Source organism: the organism of the source record quoted next, unplaced genomic scaffold (genome assembly GCF_019419815.1).
Source record: "Pyrus x bretschneideri cultivar Hongxiangsu unplaced genomic scaffold, Pyrus_bretschneideri_v1 Contig33, whole genome shotgun sequence".
In the NCBI taxonomy this organism is placed as follows: domain Eukaryota; kingdom Viridiplantae; phylum Streptophyta; class Magnoliopsida; order Rosales; family Rosaceae; genus Pyrus; species Pyrus x bretschneideri.
Genome location: NW_025999646.1, coordinates 3,444,932 through 3,467,110, shown reverse-complemented (window position 1 = coordinate 3,467,110; position 22,179 = coordinate 3,444,932). Strand labels below are relative to the sequence as shown.

General features: G+C 34.6%; 3 protein-coding genes across 6 annotated transcripts; 2 read left to right on the top strand and 1 right to left on the bottom strand.

Annotated features, from left to right (window-relative positions):
• Positions 1–5,655: 5,655 nt before the first annotated feature.
• On the bottom strand, positions 5,656–6,446 carry LOC125480464 (putative glycine-rich cell wall structural protein 1). The gene is made up of 2 exons (XM_048591346.1): positions 6,441–6,446; positions 5,656–6,021 (listed from the first exon to the last, which is right to left on the bottom strand). Exons 1-2 carry the CDS (start codon positions 6,444–6,446, stop codon positions 5,656–5,658), a joined length of 372 nt encoding a protein of 123 aa, XP_048447303.1.
• Positions 6,447–6,511: 65 nt separating this feature from the next.
• Positions 6,512–10,243, top strand: LOC125480327 ((E,E)-alpha-farnesene synthase-like). 3 transcript variants are annotated; one of them, XM_048591002.1, is made up of 7 exons: positions 6,512–6,774; positions 6,884–7,151; positions 7,269–7,650; positions 8,755–8,973; positions 9,099–9,237; positions 9,470–9,718; positions 9,813–10,243. In XM_048591002.1, exons 1-7 carry the CDS (start codon positions 6,604–6,606, stop codon positions 10,110–10,112), a joined length of 1,728 nt encoding a protein of 575 aa, XP_048446959.1. In that variant the 5' UTR covers positions 6,512–6,603; the 3' UTR covers positions 10,113–10,243. The 3 variants fall into 3 exon arrangements, with proteins under 3 accessions (XP_048446959.1, XP_048446958.1, XP_048446960.1); XM_048591001.1 differs by having other exon boundaries at positions 6,516–6,774; positions 9,099–9,240; XM_048591003.1 differs by lacking the exon at positions 8,755–8,973 and having other exon boundaries at positions 6,517–6,774; positions 9,099–9,240.
• Positions 10,244–18,094: 7,851 nt separating this feature from the next.
• Positions 18,095–21,699, top strand: LOC125480359 ((E,E)-alpha-farnesene synthase). 2 transcript variants are annotated; one of them, XM_048591101.1, is made up of 7 exons: positions 18,095–18,346; positions 18,456–18,723; positions 18,841–19,222; positions 20,221–20,439; positions 20,565–20,682; positions 20,928–21,176; positions 21,269–21,699. In XM_048591101.1, the coding sequence occupies exons 1-7, from the start codon at positions 18,176–18,178 to the stop codon at positions 21,566–21,568; spliced, it is 1,707 nt and encodes a 568-aa protein (XP_048447058.1). In that variant the 5' UTR covers positions 18,095–18,175; the 3' UTR covers positions 21,569–21,699. The 2 variants fall into 2 exon arrangements, with proteins under 2 accessions (XP_048447058.1, XP_048447057.1); XM_048591100.1 differs by having other exon boundaries at positions 18,096–18,346; positions 20,565–20,706.
• Positions 21,700–22,179: the final 480 nt, after the last annotated feature.

The following is a 22,179-nucleotide window of genomic DNA, read 5'->3' as shown; positions in this document are numbered from 1 at the left end:
GGCCGAGTAAGCTAACTACGTCCCTCGGTTGATGCGGGGCGTGCCAACTCGTCGGCCAAGCATGGCTGAGGAGTACAATTTGTTGATGTTGCGTTAAGCGCGTTGCTGACTTCTTGATCTTGCGATTGCGGCCAAGGAAGGAACAAATCTCAACCTTTGGATTCTCGAGCCTGAAGACAAGGCTGCTAATTTTGCGAAGATCACGAATCGTCGACACCAGATTCGGTTATAGTGATTATATTCGTGAGAGTATAAGCACGCCGAATCGACACCAAATTATACGGACATAAGTACTGAAAGGTGATGTATGTCTTGATGGTAAATGTGGTTCGGTTGTCTGAATGCCGAACTCTAAAACTCACTTGTGAGTATCTAATCATAAAATCACTCGACGTTCAATGCGCCGAATGTCGTAACTCGTAACACCTTACTTCGCCGAGAAGATTAATAAGATGACCTTTGCCAATAAGGATTCGGAAACCCTTCTCGACCGAGACTTGGATAGGTAACCAGCCGGCCTCGACGCAGTATTGTTTATCCAAACTGAAGGTACTCCTCGGTCGGCTGATTCTACGACAACAGTGTTGTTTATCCAAACTGAAGATGCTCGCCGGTTGCCTTCACAGTGTTGTTTACCCAAACTGAAGACGTGTTGGCGGAAAAAGAAAATGAAATTTCTCAGATGTTTGAGGGGTTTGAGCAGGGCAATTGTGTGTTAAATTGAAGGGACTTTAAATGTTGTCCGCAACTTTGTAATTATAAGAACGAACTGCCTCACCCTCAAGTTGTTGCCGTATCACACGATTCTTGGAATATTACTCCAGGTAGAATAATCATCACTTAATCTTGCTGATTATCCTATTCCCGCAATTGCATTAGGATAATTGTCCCTCATCACTCATCGACCAACTGGGAGTCATCACATGCATCATGATAAAATATAAATTGTACAGAACCATAGATAGTCATTATCATCACCTCCACACGTTAGCCAAAGATAGAATCCTAATAGAATTCTTTACTTGCTACATGCAAAATTAAAAACCGCCACCTCATCCTCCATTGTTAATGATAATCCACGTGCATAGCAAGCCTGTAGGTCTTTTGGCAATCCCAAAAGCCATTCTGACCACTTCACCATTTCAATTTCATCTTTATCCCATGCATAGATTAATTGCATGAAATTAATCCAGTAATAGATGCACTGCCGTATGTCGAATGTCTCCAATTAATTTGAATTGTAGGTTAGAGATATTATTTGCATCATGTTTATTTGGAACAAGAGAAAAACCAAGATAATTCACTATTAAAAATGATTAAAAATCATAATATTATCTCTTAACAATAAAATTATCTTAATTTCTTCATATGACGGTGTGAAGTTATGGTCATTCAACGACTTTGATTGCACGGGGTGATGATGTAAATTTGGGTCCAAACAAGTGCCAATAACAGTTCCCTTAAAAAAATTGTTTCCTTGTTTTTGGGCTAGGCTTTAGGTTTTTTGTTTTTCCTTAAAATGTTTAAAAACTAGGCACGTAGGGCTAGTTTGGTATTGTTATACTTTTTTAAAAATTGTCAAAGACAATAATGTAGGACAAAAATAATTTTGTAAAACATGTGGGGGGTATACTTGCTATTTGAAAATTTTATTAAATGAGCATTGATTATTATGTTTTGAAAAGAAAAAAAAAACACTTTTTTTAGAAGCATGATAGACCTTGTTTCTGCTTTTCTACTTTCATTGACAGCAGTTTTCTAAAAAAAAACACTTTTTTGTTTTGTTTTACCAAACATATTTAATGCTCTAGATTTTTTAATAAGGTTCCCCCCCCCTAAAGCACCACAACCTCAAACTAATCCTTAGTACTACGGTCTAGTGATATTTCTCTTCACTTGTAAGTGAGAGGTTTTAGGTTCGATTCTTGTCAAAGGCGAATTTGAACCACATTATTGCTAGCTCATTGGGAAGCTAAGCCCATCCCCTCTCCTTAATGTAGATAATATCATTCGTTAAAAAAATGTTTAAAAATTAATGAAGTTCCTTGAAATATTACATGTTTTTTTGTCTTTATATATAAGGCTCCCTTTAATTAGTTTAAGAAAAAAATTTTGATACATAATTAAAGCCTACACCCAGGGCCGTCTTTGAGATTTTGGGAGTCTTGTGCGAAATTTATAAAAGCACCCATCCTTAAGATAGTCTTAAAAAAATGTAGGACAATGTATTGACGCTAGAAAACAATCATTTAAACCCAAACAAAGTTTAGCACTCACTGATTGCAAATTTAAAAATGTCATTAATAATAAGTAAAAAGAGCTACAAACATAACGTTCACTAAATAATAAAAAACAGTTCAATCTTAAACAACCAAACAAGAAACCAAACTTAAAAAACTCTTAACTTTAAAGTTTCACTTGAATATGTAATATTATTATATAATAATATTGAAAAAAACACCGTCTTTTATGATGTATTATTAGCACTCAAAATATCTTATTGTACTCTAAATTTTTATATTTAGAAACTGAAAAAAAAATTATGCTTATAAGGAGTGTAAGATGAGATTTTAAAGGGCTAACAAAATCAATTTTTAAATATAGAACATTATTTCGTAACTAAAGCAATTTTAAATATAGAATATTATTAAATATAAATATTAGATGATAAAAATTTTGGGAGCCCTTTCAAATTTGGGGTCGCTGCACCTTTCGTACCCCCCTCAACGCCCCCTTTGCCTACACCTCTTCAGTCAGATTCTGTGGTAGGAAAGAGTTTTTAATGTGACGAGAATATAGTAGGATATGTTAGATGTCATTATATAATTGGATAGACATTTAAAAAAAAAAACTAATGAAAATGGTTTGAAAACTTTAAGTTTTAACAATAAAGATAAAATAAAAGATAAAGTAAATAACAACATAATTAATTTTTTAGTGTAAAAATATGATTTTTTTTTTTTTAGTTAAAATGAATATTATGGAGAGCTTTGAAAAAAAACGAAATTTCTTTAATTGTACGACATGTGACTTAAAGCTCCCTTGAAAAATACGAATTTTCATTAATTGTACGACATGTGACTTGTCGTCCGTATTTTGACCGCTAAAAAATCTGTGAGGCTTGAGTGTTACCATCCCATCATCAGTCCCAATGCGGACCCCCTCGCAATGCCGATCACAAATCCCACGCGATCGACTTCGACTCCATGTTTTGCTCAAACTGACTCGCAAGATTGACAGGGAAGAATGGCCCGGCAAAACGACGAGTTACGGGTGGGTGAGTGAATGATCATTGGACCACGAAGACGACAGCTAACAACTTTTGGTTTTCTTGACGTCATTTTAAAAAGTTAGGTGACGTGTCGTTTAATGGCGACATACAATGTAAAAACCCAAAAGGGAAAAGCTTGGGGTGTAATTGGAAATCAATTTAAATTGGTATTTGGCATCCATCTTATTTCTATCACATTACTGAATTTTTTTAGAGTGATAATCACAGTGTTACTTAGTGTATTACATCTATATATTATGAACTTAAATATAAGAGCTCATATGTAACTACTTTTTTATCAAACACTTATCCTCAGAAACAATTTTAGTAAAAGATTTTCTATTAGGACACATTGAAATTATTAATAAAAATGTAGGTGGTTCTTGAAGAAGCATTTAAAATACTTCATAAGAAATGCAAGGGCTTGGATCGACGAGTCATAAATGAGAATTTTTTTAGTAGAACGATATGTTAGTGGGTTAAATAGTTAATAGTTATCGGGAAGGGAACCGGTGATAATCGAATTTGCATTATAATGTATATGCATGATTATTTTTTGTCATTGCGGTGAAACATTATTTCTAGAAATATTAATTATGTTTTTTGAGATATACGCTCCCCCATTGAGAACGTCAATTTCTATAGCATGTCCTGACATTCAGAACCCGAGTTTCTAGATTTAAGTTTCGTGCATGTACCAAGATCCTGCCACGTCTTAATCATTATAGTAATCCATCGATTTAAGACAATAGCACATCGGCTACAATTACATATGTTTTGGATAGGAATGGGACCATTTCCAGAGTTTTTCGAAGAGACGATTGACCGGGAAAAATGTAAAGCCCAGCTTCCCCCAGTGACCAACAAAAAGCCATTCTTCTTTTCTTAACGCACAAGCCAAAAAATTATCCAATGAATAAAAAGAAAAATAAAATAATCGTTACTTGATTGAAAATGATGATTCTTTCAACCAGGCTTGAAGGAAGAACAAACGAAGATGCACGACGATAAAAACTGAAGACAAGACACACTACATGTAGTGAAATGCGAGAAGTCCCTTTCAATCCTCCCTTACTCACTAATCACATACTTTTAATTATTTTCTGTTTTTCTGATTATAAAAGAGGGTTAGTTTATTGATATTCATCATTATTTGAAACGATTTGAATTTATAGCCTACTCTTACTCATCACTTTAACAACTCTTATTACTAGCTAATTAACCCCGTAACTTCACTCATCACTTATCTCTTGGACATGCATGCACATATTTTTTTAATTAATTTGAATTTTGTTTTCTAGTAGGGCTAGATTCTTAGAACTTGGACTGATATATCATTGTCCCGACTTTAATTGGAATAGTTGAGTTTTGCTTCCTCGGATTCAAATTTGTTGTTTGATTTTTCTATTCTCGAATCTCCTGGATTTAATTTAGAATTCAACTTGGCTTTGGTTACAATGATATATGTGCGAGTTCAAAGGCGGCGTTGAGTTGTGTAAAAGGTGTACTGCACATGCTTCCAAATATATCAATTTTTCAATTCTCTTTGGTAATAAAAAAAACTAGTGTATTTCTTTCTTTCACTTTTCTCTAGCAATAAAAACTAACTTTCGTGCTATTTTATTCCAAAAACACAAGCGTCTTTCAGTAACTCTCTTTTAGTCCTGCTTTTTTCTTACTTTTTTTTTGTTTTTTGTTTTTTGTTTTTTTTTTTTTTGTAGATGGACCGGAAGAATTTCATGGTAATTGGAGATTATTCAATTAGTAAGACTGTAAGAGTGAGATACAAATTTTAATTAAGTTTGAATTTGATATATTGAATTATGTAGGAAAATATTGTCCAAAAAATTAGTTTTTTTCATTTTTTAATTTTTTTTTAATTTTTAAAAGAGAGTCTTTTTATTAAATTCTCACAGGGTCCTCGAAAATGTCGGAGACGACCTTGTGTGAGTTAGGCCCGTTTAGTATTGCTTTTTTTCACTAAAATTTGCTTAACTTTAAAGTTAGGCAGTAAAAAAGTGTTTGGTAAAAGTAAAATATCCTACTTATTTTAAAACCAATGGGTTCTAGACAGCAGCTTTTAAAAGCAGCATGTAGGTTGCTTTTAAAAGCTGCTTTAATAAAAAGCAGAGTTGGGTCTTTAATAATTATTTTCAATCGTTGTAAGGGAGTTATTATTAGTATTCTAAAAATCTCATTTGGCACTCCCAACTTTCTATAATTAGAAAGAAAAATACACTTATGAGAAGTGTAGAATAAGATTTTTGAAGTGCTAATAATAGTTCACTTTTGTAATATCTTCATTATTTTTTTTAAATGACATTGTTTAGCCTTCCACACACATTCTATCCCTTAGAGAATAAAGTAAATTTTACTACCTGCCACTACAATACTAACCTTACACCATCATCACCACTACAATCACCATTTTTGTCACCACCACCGCCATAACCATAACCTTCACCATTGTCATCACTACCATCATTGTCACCACCGCCACCACCATCATTGCCACCACCACTACTACCATCATTACCACCATTGATGCCGCCATTGCCACCACAATTACCACAACCATTGCCACCACAACCTCCACCATTGTCATCACTACCATCATTGTCACAACCATCACTACCACTACCGCCACCATCGCCATTCCCACCACCACTACTACCACCATTGATGCCACCACCACCATTCCCCGCAACCAAGAAGGTAATTTGGCTTTTAGCCCACCATTGTGAATTGGTCTAAAAGAAGATATTTTTTCAATCTTATTATATAATAATGCTATATATTCAAGTGAAATTTTAAAGTTACAGCTTTTGAAGTTATTTTTTCTTGTTTGGTTGTTTAAGATTGAATTGTTTTTTATTATCTAGTGAATATTATGTTTGTAGTTCTTTTACATATTATTTAATGACATTTGTAAACTAACAATCAATGAGTCCTAAAGTTTGCTTGATTTAAGTTATTGCTTTCTCGAATCAATATATTGTCCTTATTTTTTTGAAAAACTATATTAAAGAAGAATCTTTTATAAATTTCGCACAAAGCTTCCAAAAGTTTTAGAGACGACCTTGTAGTTGTAAGAAGAACTGAAGAACTATCTCATCCACGCATTGATATTTTTGTCGTTTTCCACGAGAAACGTGAAAAAGCTATAAACATGCATTGCCCATTACAAATATTGACCACTAGACGTGTGGAGCATACCCTACCTTTGCCTATATAACCCACCCCTCCGGAGATTCATTTGATATCCCAAAAACCTCTCGCTTCTTGTATCCCAAACATCTCTAGCTTCTTGTACACCAAATTAGGTATTCACTATGGAGTTTAAAGTTCACTTGCATGCTGATCATGAGCAGAAAATTCTTCAAAACCAAATGAAACCCGAATCTGAAGCCTCTTACTTGATTAATCAAAGACGATCTGCAAATTACAAACCAAATATTTGGAAGAATGATTTCCTAGATCAATCTCTTATCAGCAAATACGATGTGAGTTATATATGTTTCTAATTAAGCTTCTTCCATTAATGTTGTAGTTAAAGTCTAAAGCTTAATTAACGTGAATTGTCTTAATTATTTTATTATAAACTGAGTGCAGGGAGATGAGTATCGGAAGCTGTCTGAGAAGTTAATAGAAGAAGTTAAGATTTATATATCTGCTGAAACAAAGGATTTAGTGGCTAAGTTGGAGCTCATTGACAGCGTCCGAAAACTAGGCCTGGCGAACCACTTCGAAAAGGAAATCAAGGAAGCCCTAGACAGCATTGCAGCTATCGAAAGCGACAATCTCGGCACAAGAGACGATCTCTATGGTACTGCATTACACTTCAAGATCCTCAGGCAGCATGGCTATAAAGTTTCACAAGGTAAATAATGATTAGCCATGCGTTTAGACCTAAGCACTTCTAAATCATTTCCATAATTTTATCTTATAATTAAAGAACTCTTATTGGTTAACTGATTATTTGTGGTGTGAAACCCAGATATATTTGGTAGATTCATGGATGAAAAGGGCACATTAGAGAACCACCATTTCGCACATTTGAAAGGAATGCTGGAACTTTTCGAGGCCTCAAACCTGGGTTTCGAAGGTGAAGATATTTTAGATGAGGCGAAAGCTTCCTTGACGCTAGCTCTCAGAGATAGTGGTCATATTTGTTATCCGGACAGTAACCTTTCCAGGGACGTAATTCATTCCCTGGAGCTTCCATCACACCGCAGGGTGCAGTGGTTTGATGTCAAATGGCAAATCAACGCCTATGAAAAAGACATTTGTCGCGTCAACGCCACGTTACTCGAATTAGCAAAGCTTAATTTCAACATGGTTCAGGCCCACCTCCAAAAAGACTTAAGGGAAGCATCCAAGTAAGGCAAACAAAAAAAAAAAAACATCATTCGTCTTCTTCTTAATTTATTTAGGGGTGTCGTATCCTCACATCCATTTTTACTTCTCATACACTCCTTATTAATTTATATCATTTGTCTTCTTCAAATTTTTCGATCTGATGGCCTAAAATTAAGATGGTGTGTGAGAAGTAAAAATGGATGTGGGGATAGCACACCCCATGTTATTTGTATATATTTATTATGATGATGACATTTTGAACTAAGAGTAAATTGTAGCAATGGTCCCTTAAATTTAACTCAATTGGAGCAATGATCCCTCAACTATAAATCCATTACTATCGGTCCCTCAACTCATCAAAATGTGCAGCTATGGTCCCTAAACTTTAATGCAACTAGAGAAATGGTCCCTCAACTTTAGCCCAATTGGAGCAATGGTCTTTCAACTTTAACCCAATTGTAGCAATAGTCCTTCCAACATAACTCATTTTGACAAAATTATGACGAAGTTGACAAAATGGACCATAGCTACACGTTTTGATGAGTTGAGGGATCCCAATTGTAGCAATGGTCATTCCAACATAACTTATTTTGATAAAATTATGATGAAATTGACGAAAATGACCATAGCTACACATTTTGATGAGTTGAGGGACCAATGGTAATGAATTTTTAGTTGAGGGACCATTGTTTCGATTTAATTAAAGTTGAGGAACCACTACTTTAATTTACTCTTGAACTAATGATACGATGCATGTGAAAACAATAAAACACATGATTCTACGTCAGTAATACATAATGTCATCAAAGTAACCTATGGGGGGATGTGAGGAAACTCTCTACGACAATAAAACACATGATGTTACGTCATTAATACAGAATGTCATCAAATTAATCTATTTGGGGGGTGGGGGAGAGAGAGGGGGGAGGATGTGAGGAAAGTCTATGTTATGAAAAGGATAGTCTTATTTAGAAGGACTTAATGCATGTGAGTGGCATGTGACCGTCGTGCTGGCCTAATGCATGTGACTATGTGAGTGTGAGGGAGATTCTCTCTCCGTATTTTGACACTGTATTCTCAACCATTCCCACGACCCTCGTAATGATTTTAATGTGTCATTTAAGGTGGTGGGCAAATCTGGGCATCGCAGACAACTTGAAATTTGCAAGAGATAGACTGGTTGAATGTTTCGCATGTGCTGTGGGAGTAGCTTTCGAGCCTGAATACTCATCTTTTAGAATATGTCTGACCAAAGTCATCAACTTAGTACTGATCATAGACGACGTCTATGATATTTATGGCTCAGAGGAAGAGCTAAAGCACTTCACCAATGCTGTTGATAGGTTAGTTATTTAATTTTCAAATCCCAAATGTTGAGTTTTGACATTTTTGAAGGAAGTTGTGAGTTCAAATTCCATAAACGACAATTGTTGATACAAAATTTTAGAAGATTTCTTGAATTGATCAGGTGGGATTCTAGGGAAACTGAGCAGCTTCCAGAGTGTATGAAGATGTGTTTCCAAGTACTCTACAACACTACTTGTGAAATTGCTCATGAAATTGAGAAGGAGAATGGTTGGAACCAAGTATTACCTCAATTGACCAAAGTGGTACGCAACCTAAGCCAGTTTAGTTTTTTTTTTTTTTTTTTTTGCTGTTATTGGCACTTTGGAAAGATCATCCTACACTTGCCAAAGCGTAAATTCTCCATTACATTTTTATAACGGATAAGTGCAGATAACATTTTTAGATTGCCAATAACAGTTCTCTTTTTTTATTTGCTTTGATTTTTATGTGTGTATATATATTTATAGCTGAACTTATTTGTCTGATTCTTAGTGGGCAGATTTTTGTAAAGCATTATTGGTGGAGGCAGAGTGGTATAATAAGAGCCATATACCAACCCTTGAAGAGTACCTAAGAAATGGATGCAATTCATCATCAGTTTCAATACTTTTGGTTCACTCATTTTTCTTTATAACTCATGAGGGAACCAAAGAGATGGCTGATTTTCTTCACAAGAATGAAGATCTTTTGTATAATCTCTCCCTCATTGTTCGCCTCAACAATGATTTGGGAACTTCTGCGGTAATCTTCGTTCTTTCTTTCATTATTTATGGCCGAAAAAAAAAAAACTAAGCAAAAATTCTAATCACGACATAATTAATGAAATGATTAACAGGCTGAACAAGAGAGAGGGGATTCTCCTTCATCAATCGTATGTTACATGAGAGAAGTGAATACCTCTGAAGAAATAGCTAGGAAGAACATTAAGGGCATGATAGACAATGCATGGAAGAAAGTAAATGGAAAATGCTTCACAACAAACCAAGTGCCTTTTCTGTCATCATTCATGAACAATGCCACAAACATGGCACGTGTGGCGCACAGCCTTTACAAAGACGGAGATGGTTTTGGCGACCAAGAGAAAGGGCCTCGGACCCACATCCTATCTATACTATTCCAACCTCTTGTAAACTAGTACTCATATAGTTGGAAATAAATAGCAGCAAGAAGTTTGTGGTTTTGTTCGTCGTGGATAAATTAGTCTTTACAGTTTGTAATGTTGTTGCGCAAAGATTATGAATAAAAAAAGTTGTAGTTTGTCGTTTATTTTTTTAATATTATTTTTCTCTATTTTTTTTTTTTTTTTTTTTGTTGAGCTTTTATATTAAGACCACCCATCATTAAAATTTTGAATTTGTCACTAAATGAAATATCATTGGCCCGACATTAATTGGAAAAGCAAAGTTTTGCTTATTATGGGATTCGAATTTGTTGTTTGATTTTTCTGTACTAGAATCTCCGGGAGCCAAATTAGAATTCAACTTGATTTTGGTTACGATGAAATATATGTGTGAGTTAGACTAGGTTGTTCAGGTTAATGTGTCTAATCTTTTTGTATTCAAGCTCAATCATCTTTTTGTGAATTAAAACAATGACATATGTAAATCCGAATAGTTATTTAAAGCGCTCACTCTAATGTGTGCCCGAGTTCAATCTTTTAACCTAATTAGAGTAGTTTCTTGCGAAAATGTCAAATATATATCTAAGCGGATGGCTGAAACTTTCTCGTTTCAGATGTAGGTTTTGCAACATATCAAAGCATCTCATAACTGAGTTGATCTGATTTAAAGCAAACATTTCAAATATATGAAACGTAAAAGAGGGAGTAGGATTCTCTCCACCATTTTTTCCATTCCCTTTATATCACGTACTCATTGATATTTTTCTCGTATAAATAAGTGTCGTTTACATTTAAAAATACATCATTGTATTGGGTTACCTAAAGTGCAAAATAAAATGGCATTTAAGTTATAAAGGATTAAAATATATTGAAAACATGAGGAACAATCATATAATAAGTGTTCATTCGAGTATTCAACAAGTCTCTTTCATTTTTATTAAAAAATAAAATGTAAAATAAAAGTTATTTATTTCATGTATAAGTGAGAGTTGCGACATAGGCGAGGCTCTAGGCGGGGAAATTTACAATAAGGGGAGGGGTGGGTTTAGTCTCAAAATAGTCTAGTAATAATGTGCTTCAAATTCGCTTTTGCGCAAGAATAGAACCTAAGACCTCTCATTTACAAGTGAAAAAGAATAACACTAAACCGTACTACTGAGTGGTACTAGGCAGGAATTTTTAGAACAGTGCCTACACCTTCTTAGTAGGATTATGTGGCAAGATACATTTTTTAATGTAATGGGATACGGTGGGGCATGCCAAATGTCATATACAAATTGAGAGGCACTTAAAAAAACACTTCTCTTTAAGTACAGTAACAAATAATGTACTGTCGGCGTTCTAGTCTCATTAAATTTTTTTTGAGGCAGAGTGCCACCATGACCATCTCCACCACCAGTCCCAATGCGGACCCCCTCGCAATGCCGATCACCAAATCCACGCGGTCAACTTCGACTGTCTGTTTGATCAAACTGACCGCAAGATTGACAGATAAAAATGACCCGACACGAAAGGATTACTCGACTCCTATGTTGTTCGTACATGGTTTGTGTTTTGCTAAAAAGAGGAAGAAAGGACTGAATATCAATAAATCTTGTTTATGGGGATGTGGATTGTATTTTTGAACTTGGAAAAATGTAGAAATATATCCACCACAAAAATTCGATGCTTGCAAGATACTGGGCGGTGATTTTGTTTTATGCCACGTTCGGGAAACTTCCCCAATATGAACAGAAATATTCTCATATTCTCATAAAAATCATAAGTGCTACCATCCCACCACGGCACCAGCAGTCCCAATGCGGACCCCCTCGCAATGCCGATCACAAATCCCATGTGATCGACTTCAACTCCATGTTTGCTCAAATTGACACGCAAGTTCGAAAGGGAAGAATGACCCGCAAAACGGACGTACAGGTAGGCAGCTACAATTACATATGTTTTGGAGAGGAATGGGATCATTTCCAGAGTTTTTCGAAGAGACGATTGACCGGGAAAAATGTAAAGCCCAGCTTCCCCCAGTGACCAACAAAAAGCCATTCCTCTCTTCTTAACGCACAAGCCAAAAAATTATCCAAGTAAGGGGAGGAGAAGACAATAAGCGGCTGGCAATCTGATAAGAAAAAGGAGATGCCTAGCTGAGGGAAAAAAAATGGGACAATAGATAAATTTAATGGTGTATATTATTTAGCCATTTAAAAGAAAATTCTATTATGAAAACTTTAAATATAAAATCTATGACAAATATTGTACTTAATGCTTACCAAGTGGCATGTCTTTAGTAAATGGCAGTGATATTCAGTATTGTCCAGTAACAAGTAAAGCCTCACATAATTTTTTTTCTTGGGCAGGGTCTAGGCAGACTAAACGGATTTAAGTTAATTTATTATATATTGTATAAATAAGTGTCATTTACATTTAAAAATAAATCATTGTATTGGGTTACCTAAATTGCAAAATAAAACGACATTTAAGTTATAAAGGATTAAAATATATTGAAAACATGAGGAACAATCATATAATGAGTGTTAATTCGAGTATTCAACAAGTCTCTTTCATTTTTATTAGAAAATAAAATGCAAAATAAAAGTTATCTATTTCATGTATAAGTGAGAGTTGCAACATAGGCGGGGCCATGCATGCAGCTATACCTCCTTAATCAGATTCTGTGCAAGTGAGATTTTATAATTCGATAAGGATAAAGGGGAGGTATATGTCATTATTTAATTGGAAGGACATTTGAAAAAAAAAAAAAAAAAACTTCTCTCCAATGTACAATGCCATGTGGTGCACCGCTCGCTGGGCGGGAAAATTTACAATAACGGGATGGGTGGGCTTAGTCTCAAAATAGTCTAGCAATAAGGTGCTTCAAATCCACCTTTAGCGAGAATAGAACCTAAGATCTCTCACTTACAAGTGAAGATGAATACTATTAAGCTGTACTACTGAGTGGAACTAGACGGGAATTTTTAGAACAGTGTCTACACCTCCTCAGTAGGATTCTGTGGCAAGATACATTTTTTAATGTAATGGGATACAGAGATGATCCTCCTGACCAAGGATTTTGGACTATTTGATTTTTATTTAAAGGCTACAAACATGGATATTCCTTTAAAATTATAATAATTATAATCATTTTCATCTAACGGTCTAAGATTCTTTATCAGAATGATCCTCTTCTTGGGCTTAGGGAAGGATCCAAGTCCGTGTACTGGCCGCGTTCTAGTCTCACAAAAAAATTTATGAGGCAGAGAGAGTGCCACCGTCTCCAGCACCAGTCCCAATGCGGACCCCCTGGCAATGCCGATCCCCAAATCCACGCGCTCGACTTCGACTCTCTGTTTGATCAAACTGACCGCAAGATTGACATGAAAAAATGACCCCACACGAAAGGACCACTCTACTCCTATGTTGTTCGTACATGGTTTGTGTCTTTGCTAAAAAGAGGAAGAAAGGACTGAAAATCAGTAAATCTTGTTTATGGGGATGTGGATTGTATTTTTGAACTTGGAAAAATGTAGAAATATATCCACCACAAAAATTCGATGCTTGCAAGATACAGGGCGGTGATTTTGTTTTATGCTATGTTAGGGAAACTTCCCCAATATGAACAGAAATATTCTCATATTCTCATAAAAATTTCATTGATGGAGTCATTTTATTATAAGTAATGCTAATGACACTAAATTTATGTATCAAATTCGATTACCAAATGATGAAGTGCATGCCACCTCATAGATATTTTATGTTAACTTGTATTCTAATTATTGTTAATTAATTTAAGGAAAAAAATTTGACACGTAATTACTAATTAAAGTCTACACCTTCTCAAACGAATTTTGTGGTAGGAAACTGGTTCTACTAAAAAATATATAAAATTGATTCTGCATGTATTTGAAACTGATTCTGCAAAAATGATTGATGACAGATTTGACTGATTTTAGAAATAAAGGATACAAACTGATTCTATATATAGTTTCGAAAGTGATTTTGCAAAAATAGTTGAAGATGAGTTAAGCTGATGAGACACATTAATTTCTTTGAAGTTGCGTTGGCTTGGCTATGGTAAATAATATAATTGTTAGGGGTATGACTACTATTTTGAAAAAAAAAATTGTTGTTGGCACTCCAAAAATCTTATTCTATATTCCAAACTTTCTACATTACGAAAGAAAAATACACTTGTGAGGAGTCTAGAATGAGATTTTTGGTGTGCCAATAACACTTCCCTTAAAAAATTGTTTCCTTGTTTTTGGGCTAGACTTTAGGTGTTTTTGTTTTTCCTTAAAATGTTTAAAAATTAGGCACTTAGGGCTAGATTGGTATTGTTGTACTTTTCAAAAATTGTCAAAGACAATAATGTAGGACAAAAATTGTAATTTTGTAAAACATGTGGGGGTAATCTTGCCATTTGAAAATTTTATTAAATGAGCATTGATTACTATGTTTTGAAAAGAAAAAAAAAACACTATTTTTAGAAGTATGATAGACCTTGTTTATGCTTTTCTACTTTCATTGACAGTAGTTTTCTAAAAAAACACTTTTTTGTTTTGTTTTACCAAACATATTTAATGCTCTAGATTTTTTAATAAGCTCTTTTTCTTTTTTTTTCTTTTTTTAAAGCATCACAACCTCAAACCAACCCTTAATACTACGGTCTAGTGATATTTCTCTTCACCTGTAAGTGAGTTTCGATTCTTGCCAAAGGCGAATTTGAACCACATTATTGCTAGCTCATTGTGAAGCTAAGCCCACCCCCTCTCCTTAGTGTAGATAATATCATTCCTAAAAAAAAAAATGTTTAAAAACTAATGAAGTTTCTTGAAATATTACATATTTTTTTTGTCTTCATATATAAGGCTCCCTTTAATTAATTTAAGGAAAAATTTTGATAAATAATTAAAGCCTACACCCAGGGTCGTCTCTGAGATTTTGGGGGTCCTGTGCGAAATTTATAAAAGCACCCCTCCTTACGATAGTCTTAAAAAATGTAAGATAATGTATTGATGCTAGAAAACAATCATTTAAACCAAAATAAAGTTTAGCACTCACTGATTGCAAATTTAAAAATGTCATTAATAATAAGTAAAAAGAGCTACAAACATAACGTTCACTAAATAATCAAAAGCAGTTCAATCTTAAACAACCAAACAAGAAAACAAGCTTAAAAAACTCTTAACTTTAAAGTTTCACTTGAATATGTAATATTGTTATATAATAATATTGAAAAAATACCGTCTTTTATGATGTATTATTAGCACTCAAAATATCTTATTGTACTCTAAATTTTTATATTTAGAAATGAAAAAAAAAATTATGCTTATAAGGAGTGTAGGATGAGATTTTAAAGGGCTAACAAAATCAATTTTTGAATATAGAACATTATTTCATAACAAAAGCAATTTTAAATATAGAATATTATTACATATAAATATTAGATGATAAAAATTTTGGGAGCCCTTTCAAATTTGGAGTCCTGTGCAACTGCACCTTTCGTACCCCCCTCAACGACCCCTTTGCCTACACCTCTTCAGTCAAATTCTGTGGTAGGAAAGAGTTTTTAATGTGGCGAGGATATGGTAGGATATGTTAGATGTTATTATATAATTGGATAGATATTTGAAAAAAAAAAAAAACTAATGAAAAAGGTTTGAAAACTTTAAATTTTAACGATAAGGACAAAATAAAAAGTAAGATGAATAATAACAAAATTAATTTTTTAATGTAAAAATATAATTTTTCATTAAAATAAATATTGCTGATAAATTTTCATTAAAGCTTATTTAAAAAAACGAAATTTCTTTAATCGTACGACATGTGACTTAAAGCTACCTTCAAAAAAACGAAATTTCATTAATTGTACGACAAAAGCTACCTTGAAAAAAACGAAATTTTATTAATTGTACGACATGCAATTTGCCGTCCGTATTTTGATCATGCTAAACAATCTGTGAGGCATGAGTGTTACGATCCCATCACCAGTCCCAATGCGGACCCCCTCGCAATGCCGATCACAAATCCCACGCGACACGCAAGTTTGACAGGGAAGACTGGCCCGGCAAAACGACGACTTACGGGTACGTGAGTGAATGATCATTGGACCACGAAGACGACAGCTAACAACTTTTGATTTTCTTGACGTCATTTAGGCGACGTGTCGTTTAATGGCGTCATACAATGTAAAAACCCAAAAGGGAAAAGCTTGGGGTGTAATTGGAAATCAATTTAAATTAGTATTTGGTATCGATCTTATTTCTACCACATTACTGAATTTTTTTAGAGTGATAATCACATTGTTACTTAGTGTATTACATCTATATATTATGAACTTAAATATAAGAGCTCATATGTAACTACTTTATTATAAAACACTTACCCTCAGAAACAATTATAGTAAAAGATTTTCTATTAGGACACATTGAAATTATTAATATAAATGTAGGTGGTTCTTGAAGAAGCATTTAAAATACTTCCTAAGAAATGCAAGGGCTTGGATCAACGAGTCATAAACGAGAATTTTTTTAGTAGAACGATATGTTAGTGGGTTAAATAGTTAATAGTTATTGGAAAGGGAACCGGTGATAATCGAACTCATACTATAATGTATATGCATGATTATTTTTCGTTACTGCGATGAAACGTTATTTCCAGAAATATTAATTATGTTTTTTGAGATATACACTCCCCCATTCAGAACCTGAATTTCTATTGCATGTCCCAACATTCAGAACCCGAGTTTCTATATTTAAGTTTGGTGCATGTACCGAGATTCTATCACATCTTAATCATTATAGTAATCCAACGATTTAAGACAGTGGCACATCGGCTACAATTACGTATGTTTTGGAGAGGAACGGGACCATTTCCAGAGTTTTTCGAAGAGACGATTGACCGGGAAAAATGTAAAAGCCCAGCTTCCCCTAGTGACCAACAAAAAGCTATTCTTCTCTTCTTAACGCACAAGCCAAAAAATTATCCAATGAATAAAAATAAAAATAAATAATCATTACTTGATTGAATATGAAGATTCTTTCAACCAGCTGTGAAGGAAGAACAAACGAAGATGCACGACGATAAAAACTGAAGACACGACACACTACATGTAGTGAAATGCGAGAAGTTCCTTTCAATCCTCCCTTACTCACTAATCACGTACTTTTAATTATTTTCTGTTTTTCTGATTATAAAGGAGGGTTAGTTTATTTATATTCATCATTATTTGCAACGATTTGAATTTATAGCCTACTCTTGCTCATCACTTTACCAACTCTTATTACTAGCTAATTAACCCCGTAACTGACTCATCACATATCTCTTGGACATGCATGCACATATTTTTTTAATTAATTTGAATTTTGTTTTCTAGTAGGGCCAGATTCTTAGAACTTGGACTGACATATCATTGTCCCGACTTTAATTGGAATAGTAGACTTTTGCTTCCTCGGATTCAAATTTGTTGTTTGATTTTTCTATTCTCGAATCTCCTAGATTTAATTTAGAATTCAACTTGGCTTTGGTTACGATGACATATGTGCGAGTTCAGAGGCGGCGTTGGGTTGTGTAAAAGGTGTACTGCACATGCTTCCGAATTTTAGAAGGTTCTTAAAAACAGGAGATTCGAGAATAGAAAGCCGGCGTGATGGGCAATGCATGTTTATAGATTCGAGAATAATTTTGGAACCTTCTATTCTCGTGATGGGCAAAGCTATAAACATGCAACGCCGGAACCTTCAATATATTGTCCTTATTTTTTTGAAAAACTATATTAAAGAAGAATCTTTTATAAATTTCGCACAGAGCTTCCAAAAGTCTTAGAGACGACCCTGTAGTTGTCAGAAGAACTGAAGAACCATATATCTCATCCACGCATTGATATTTTTGTCGTTTTCCACGAGAAACGTGAAAAGCTATAAACATGCATTGCCCATTACAAATATTGACCAGTAGACGTGTGGAGTATACACTAACTTTGCCTATATAACCCACCCCTCCGGAGATTCATTTGATATCCCAAAAACCTCTAGCTTCTTGTATCCCAAACATCTCTAGCTTCTTGTACACCAAATTAGGTATTCACTATGGAGTTTAGAGTTCACTTGCATGCTGATCATGAGCAGAAAATTCTTCAAAACCAAATGAAACCAGAACCTAAAGCCTCTTACTTGATTAATCAAAGACGATCTGCAAATTACAAACCAAATATTTGGAAGAATGATTTCCTAGATCAATCTCTTATCAGCAAATACGATGTGAGTTATATATGTTTCTAATTAAGCTTCTTCCATTAATGTTGTAGTTAAAGTCTAAAGCTTAATTAACGTGAATTGTCTTAATTATTTTATTATAAACTGAGTGCAGGGAGATGAGTATCGGAAGCTGTCTGAGAAGTTAATAGAAGAAGTTAAGATTTATATATCTGCTGAAACAAAGGATTTAGTGGCTAAGTTGGAGCTCATTGACAGCGTCCGAAAACTAGGCCTGGCGAACCACTTCGAAAAGGAAATCAAGGAAGCCCTAGACAGCATTGCAGCTATCGAAAGCGACAATCTCGGCACAAGAGACGATCTCTATGGTACTGCATTACACTTCAAGATCCTCAGGCAGCATGGCTATAAAGTTTCACAAGGTAAATAATGATTAGCCATGCGTTTAGACCTAATCACTTCTAAATCATTTCCATAATTTTATCTTATAATTAAAGAACTCTTATTGGTTAACTGATTATTTGTGGTGTGAAACCCAGATATATTTGGTAGATTCATGGATGAAAAGGGCACATTAGAGAACCACCATTTCGCGCATTTGAAAGGAATGCTGGAACTTTTCGAGGCCTCAAACCTGGGTTTCGAAGGTGAAGATATTTTAGATGAGGCGAAAGCTTCCTTGACGCTAGCTCTCAGAGATAGTGGTCATATTTGTTATCCGGACAGTAACCTTTCCAGGGACGTAGTTCATTCCCTGGAGCTTCCATCACACCGCAGAGTGCAGTGGTTTGATGTCAAATGGCAAATCAACGCCTATGAAAAAGACATTTGTCGCGTCAACGCCACGTTACTCGAATTAGCAAAGCTTAATTTCAACATGGTTCAGGCCCAACTCCAAAAAGACTTAAGGGAAGCATCCAAGTAAGGCAAAAAAAAAAAAAAAAACATCATTCGTCTTCTTCTTAATTTATTTAGGGGTGTCGTATCCTCACACCCATTTTTACTTCTCATACACCCCTTATTAATTTATATCATTTGTCTTCTTCAATTTTTTCGACCTGAGGCCTAAAATTAAGATGGTGTGTGAGAAGTAAAAAGGGATGTGGGGATAGTACACCCCATGTTATTTCTATATATTTATTATGATGACGACATTTTGACCTAAGAGTAAATTGTAGCAATGGTCCCTTAAATTTAACTCAATTGGAGCAATTATCCCTCAACTATAAATCTATTACTATCAGTCCCTCAACTCATCAAAATGTGCAGCTATGGTTCCTAAACTTTAATGCAACTAGAGAAATGGTCCCTCAACTTTAACCCAATTGGAGCAATGGTCCCTTAACTTTAACCCAATTGTAGCAATGGTCCTTCCAACATAACTTATTTTGATAAAATTATGATGAAATTGATGAAAAGGACCATAGCTACACATTTTGAGTTGAAGGACCAATGGTAATGAATTTTTAGTTGAGGGACCATTGCTTCGATTTAATTAAAGTTGAGGGACCACTACTTCAATTTATTCTTGAACTAATGATACGATGCATGTGAAAACAATAAAACACATGATGTTACGTCATTAATACATAATGTCATCAAAGTAACCTATGGGGGGATGTGAGGAAACTCTTTAAGACAATAAAACACATGATGTTGCGTCATTAATACAGAATGTCATCAAAGTAATCTATTTGGGGGGTGGGGGAGAGAGAAGGGGGAGGATGTGAGGAAAGTCTATGTTATGAAAAGGATAGTCTTATTTAGAAGGACTTAATGCATGTGAGTGGCATGTGACCATCGTGCTGGCCTAATGCATGTGACTATGTGAGTGTGAGGGAGATTCTCTCTCCGTATTTTGACACAGTATTCTCAACCACTCCCACGACCCTCATAATGATTTTAATGTGTCATTTAAGGTGGTGGGCAAATCTGGGCATCGCAGACAACTTGAAATTTGCAAGAGATAGACTGGTTGAATGTTTCGCATGTGCTGTGGGAGTAGCTTTCGAGCCTGAATACTCATCTTTTAGAATATGTCTTACCAAAGTCATCAACTTAGTACTGATCATAGACGACGTCTATGATATTTATGGCTCAGAGGAAGAGCTAAAGCACTTCACCAATGCTGTTGATAGGTCAGTTATTTAATTTTCAAATCCCAAATGTCTAGTTTTGACATTTTTGGAGGAAGTTGTGAGTTCAAATTCCATAAACGACAATTGTTGATACAAAATTTTAAAAGATTTCTTGAATTGATCAGGTGGGATTCTAGGGAAACTGAGCAGCTTCCAGAGTGTATGAAGATGTGTTTCCAAGTACTCTACAACACTACTTGTGAAATTGCTCATGAAATTGAGAAGGAGAATGGTTGGAACCAAGTACTACCTCAATTGACCAAAGTGGTACGCAACCTAAGCCTGTTTTGTTTTGTTTTTTTGCTGTTATTGGCACTTTGGAAAGATCATCCTACACTTGCCAAAGCGTAAATTCTCCATTACATTTTTATAACGGATGAGTGCAGATAACATTTTTAGATTGCCAATAACAGTTCTCTTTTTTTATTTGCTTTGATTTTTATGTGTGTATATATATTTATAGCTGAACTTATTTGTCTGATTCTTAGTGGGCAGATTTTTGTAAAGCATTATTGGTGGAGGCAGAGTGGTATAATAAGAGCCATATACCAACCCTTGAAGAGTACCTAAGAAATGGATGCAATTCATCATCAGTTTCAATACTTTTGGTTCACTCATTTTTCTCTATAACTCATGAGGGAACCAAAGAGATGGCTGATTTTCTTCACAAGAATGAAGATCTTTTGTATAATCTCTCTCTCATTGTTCGCCTCAACAATGATTTGGGAACTTCTGCGGTAATCTTCGTTCTTTCTTTCATTATTTACGGCCGAAAAAAAAAACTAAGCAAAAATTCTAATCACGACATAATTAATGAAATGATTAACAGGCTGAACAAGAGAGAGGGGATTCTCCTTCATCAATCGTATGTTACATGAGAGAAGTGAATGCCTCTGAAGAAATAGCTAGGAAGAACATTAAGGGCATGATAGACAATGCATGGAAGAAAGTAAATGGAAAATGCTTCACAACAAACCAAGTGCCTTTTCTGTCATCATTCATGAACAATGCCACAAACATGGCACGTGTGGCGCACAGCCTTTACAAAGACGGAGATGGGTTTGGTGACCAAGAGAAAGGGCCTCGGACCCACATCCTATCTTTACTATTCCAACCTCTTGTAAACTAGTACTCATATAGTTGGAAATAAATAGCAGCAAGAAGTTTGTGGTTTAGTTAGTCGTGGATAAATTAGTCTTTACAGTTTGTAATGTTGTTGTGCAAAGATTATGAATAAAAAAAGTTGTAGTTTGTCGTTTATTTTTTCAATATTATTTTTGTCTTTTTTTTTTTTTTTTGGTTGAGCTTTAATATTAAGACCACCCATCATTAAAATTTTGAATTTGTCACTAAATGAAATATCATTAGCCCGACATTAATTGGAAAAGCAAAGTTTTGCTTGTTATGGGATTCGAATTTGTTGTTTGATTTTTCTGTACTAGAATCTCCGGGAGCCAAATTAGAATTCAACTTGATTTTGGTTATGATGAAATATATGTGTGAGTTAGACTAGGTTGTTCAGGTTAATGTGTCTAATCTTTTTGTATTCAAGCTCAATCATCTTTTTGTGAATTAAAACAATGACATATGTAAATCATAATAGTTATTTAAAGCGCTCACTCTAATGTGCGCCTGAGTTCAATCTTTTAACCTAATTAGAGTAGTTTCTTGCGAAAATGTCAAATATATATCTAAGCGGATGGCTGAAACTTTCTCCTTTCAGATGTAGGTTTTGCAACA

Excerpts from the sequence above, each read along its gene's own strand:
- LOC125480327 (XM_048591001.1), top strand. The coding sequence starts at position 6,604 with ATGGAGTTTAAAGTTCACTTGCATGCTGATCATGAGCAGAAAATTCTT. Across the intron at positions 7,152-7,268 it reads TGGCTATAAAGTTTCACAAG|ATATATTTGGTAGATTCATG; the intron begins GTAAATAATGAT and ends TGTGAAACCCAG. Across the intron at positions 9,241-9,469 it reads TACCTCAATTGACCAAAGTG|TGGGCAGATTTTTGTAAAGC; the intron begins GTACGCAACCTA and ends TCTGATTCTTAG.
- LOC125480359 (XM_048591100.1), top strand. The coding sequence starts at position 18,176 with ATGGAGTTTAGAGTTCACTTGCATGCTGATCATGAGCAGAAAATTCTT. Across the intron at positions 18,724-18,840 it reads TGGCTATAAAGTTTCACAAG|ATATATTTGGTAGATTCATG; the intron begins GTAAATAATGAT and ends TGTGAAACCCAG. Across the intron at positions 21,177-21,268 it reads ATGATTTGGGAACTTCTGCG|GCTGAACAAGAGAGAGGGGA; the intron begins GTAATCTTCGTT and ends AATGATTAACAG.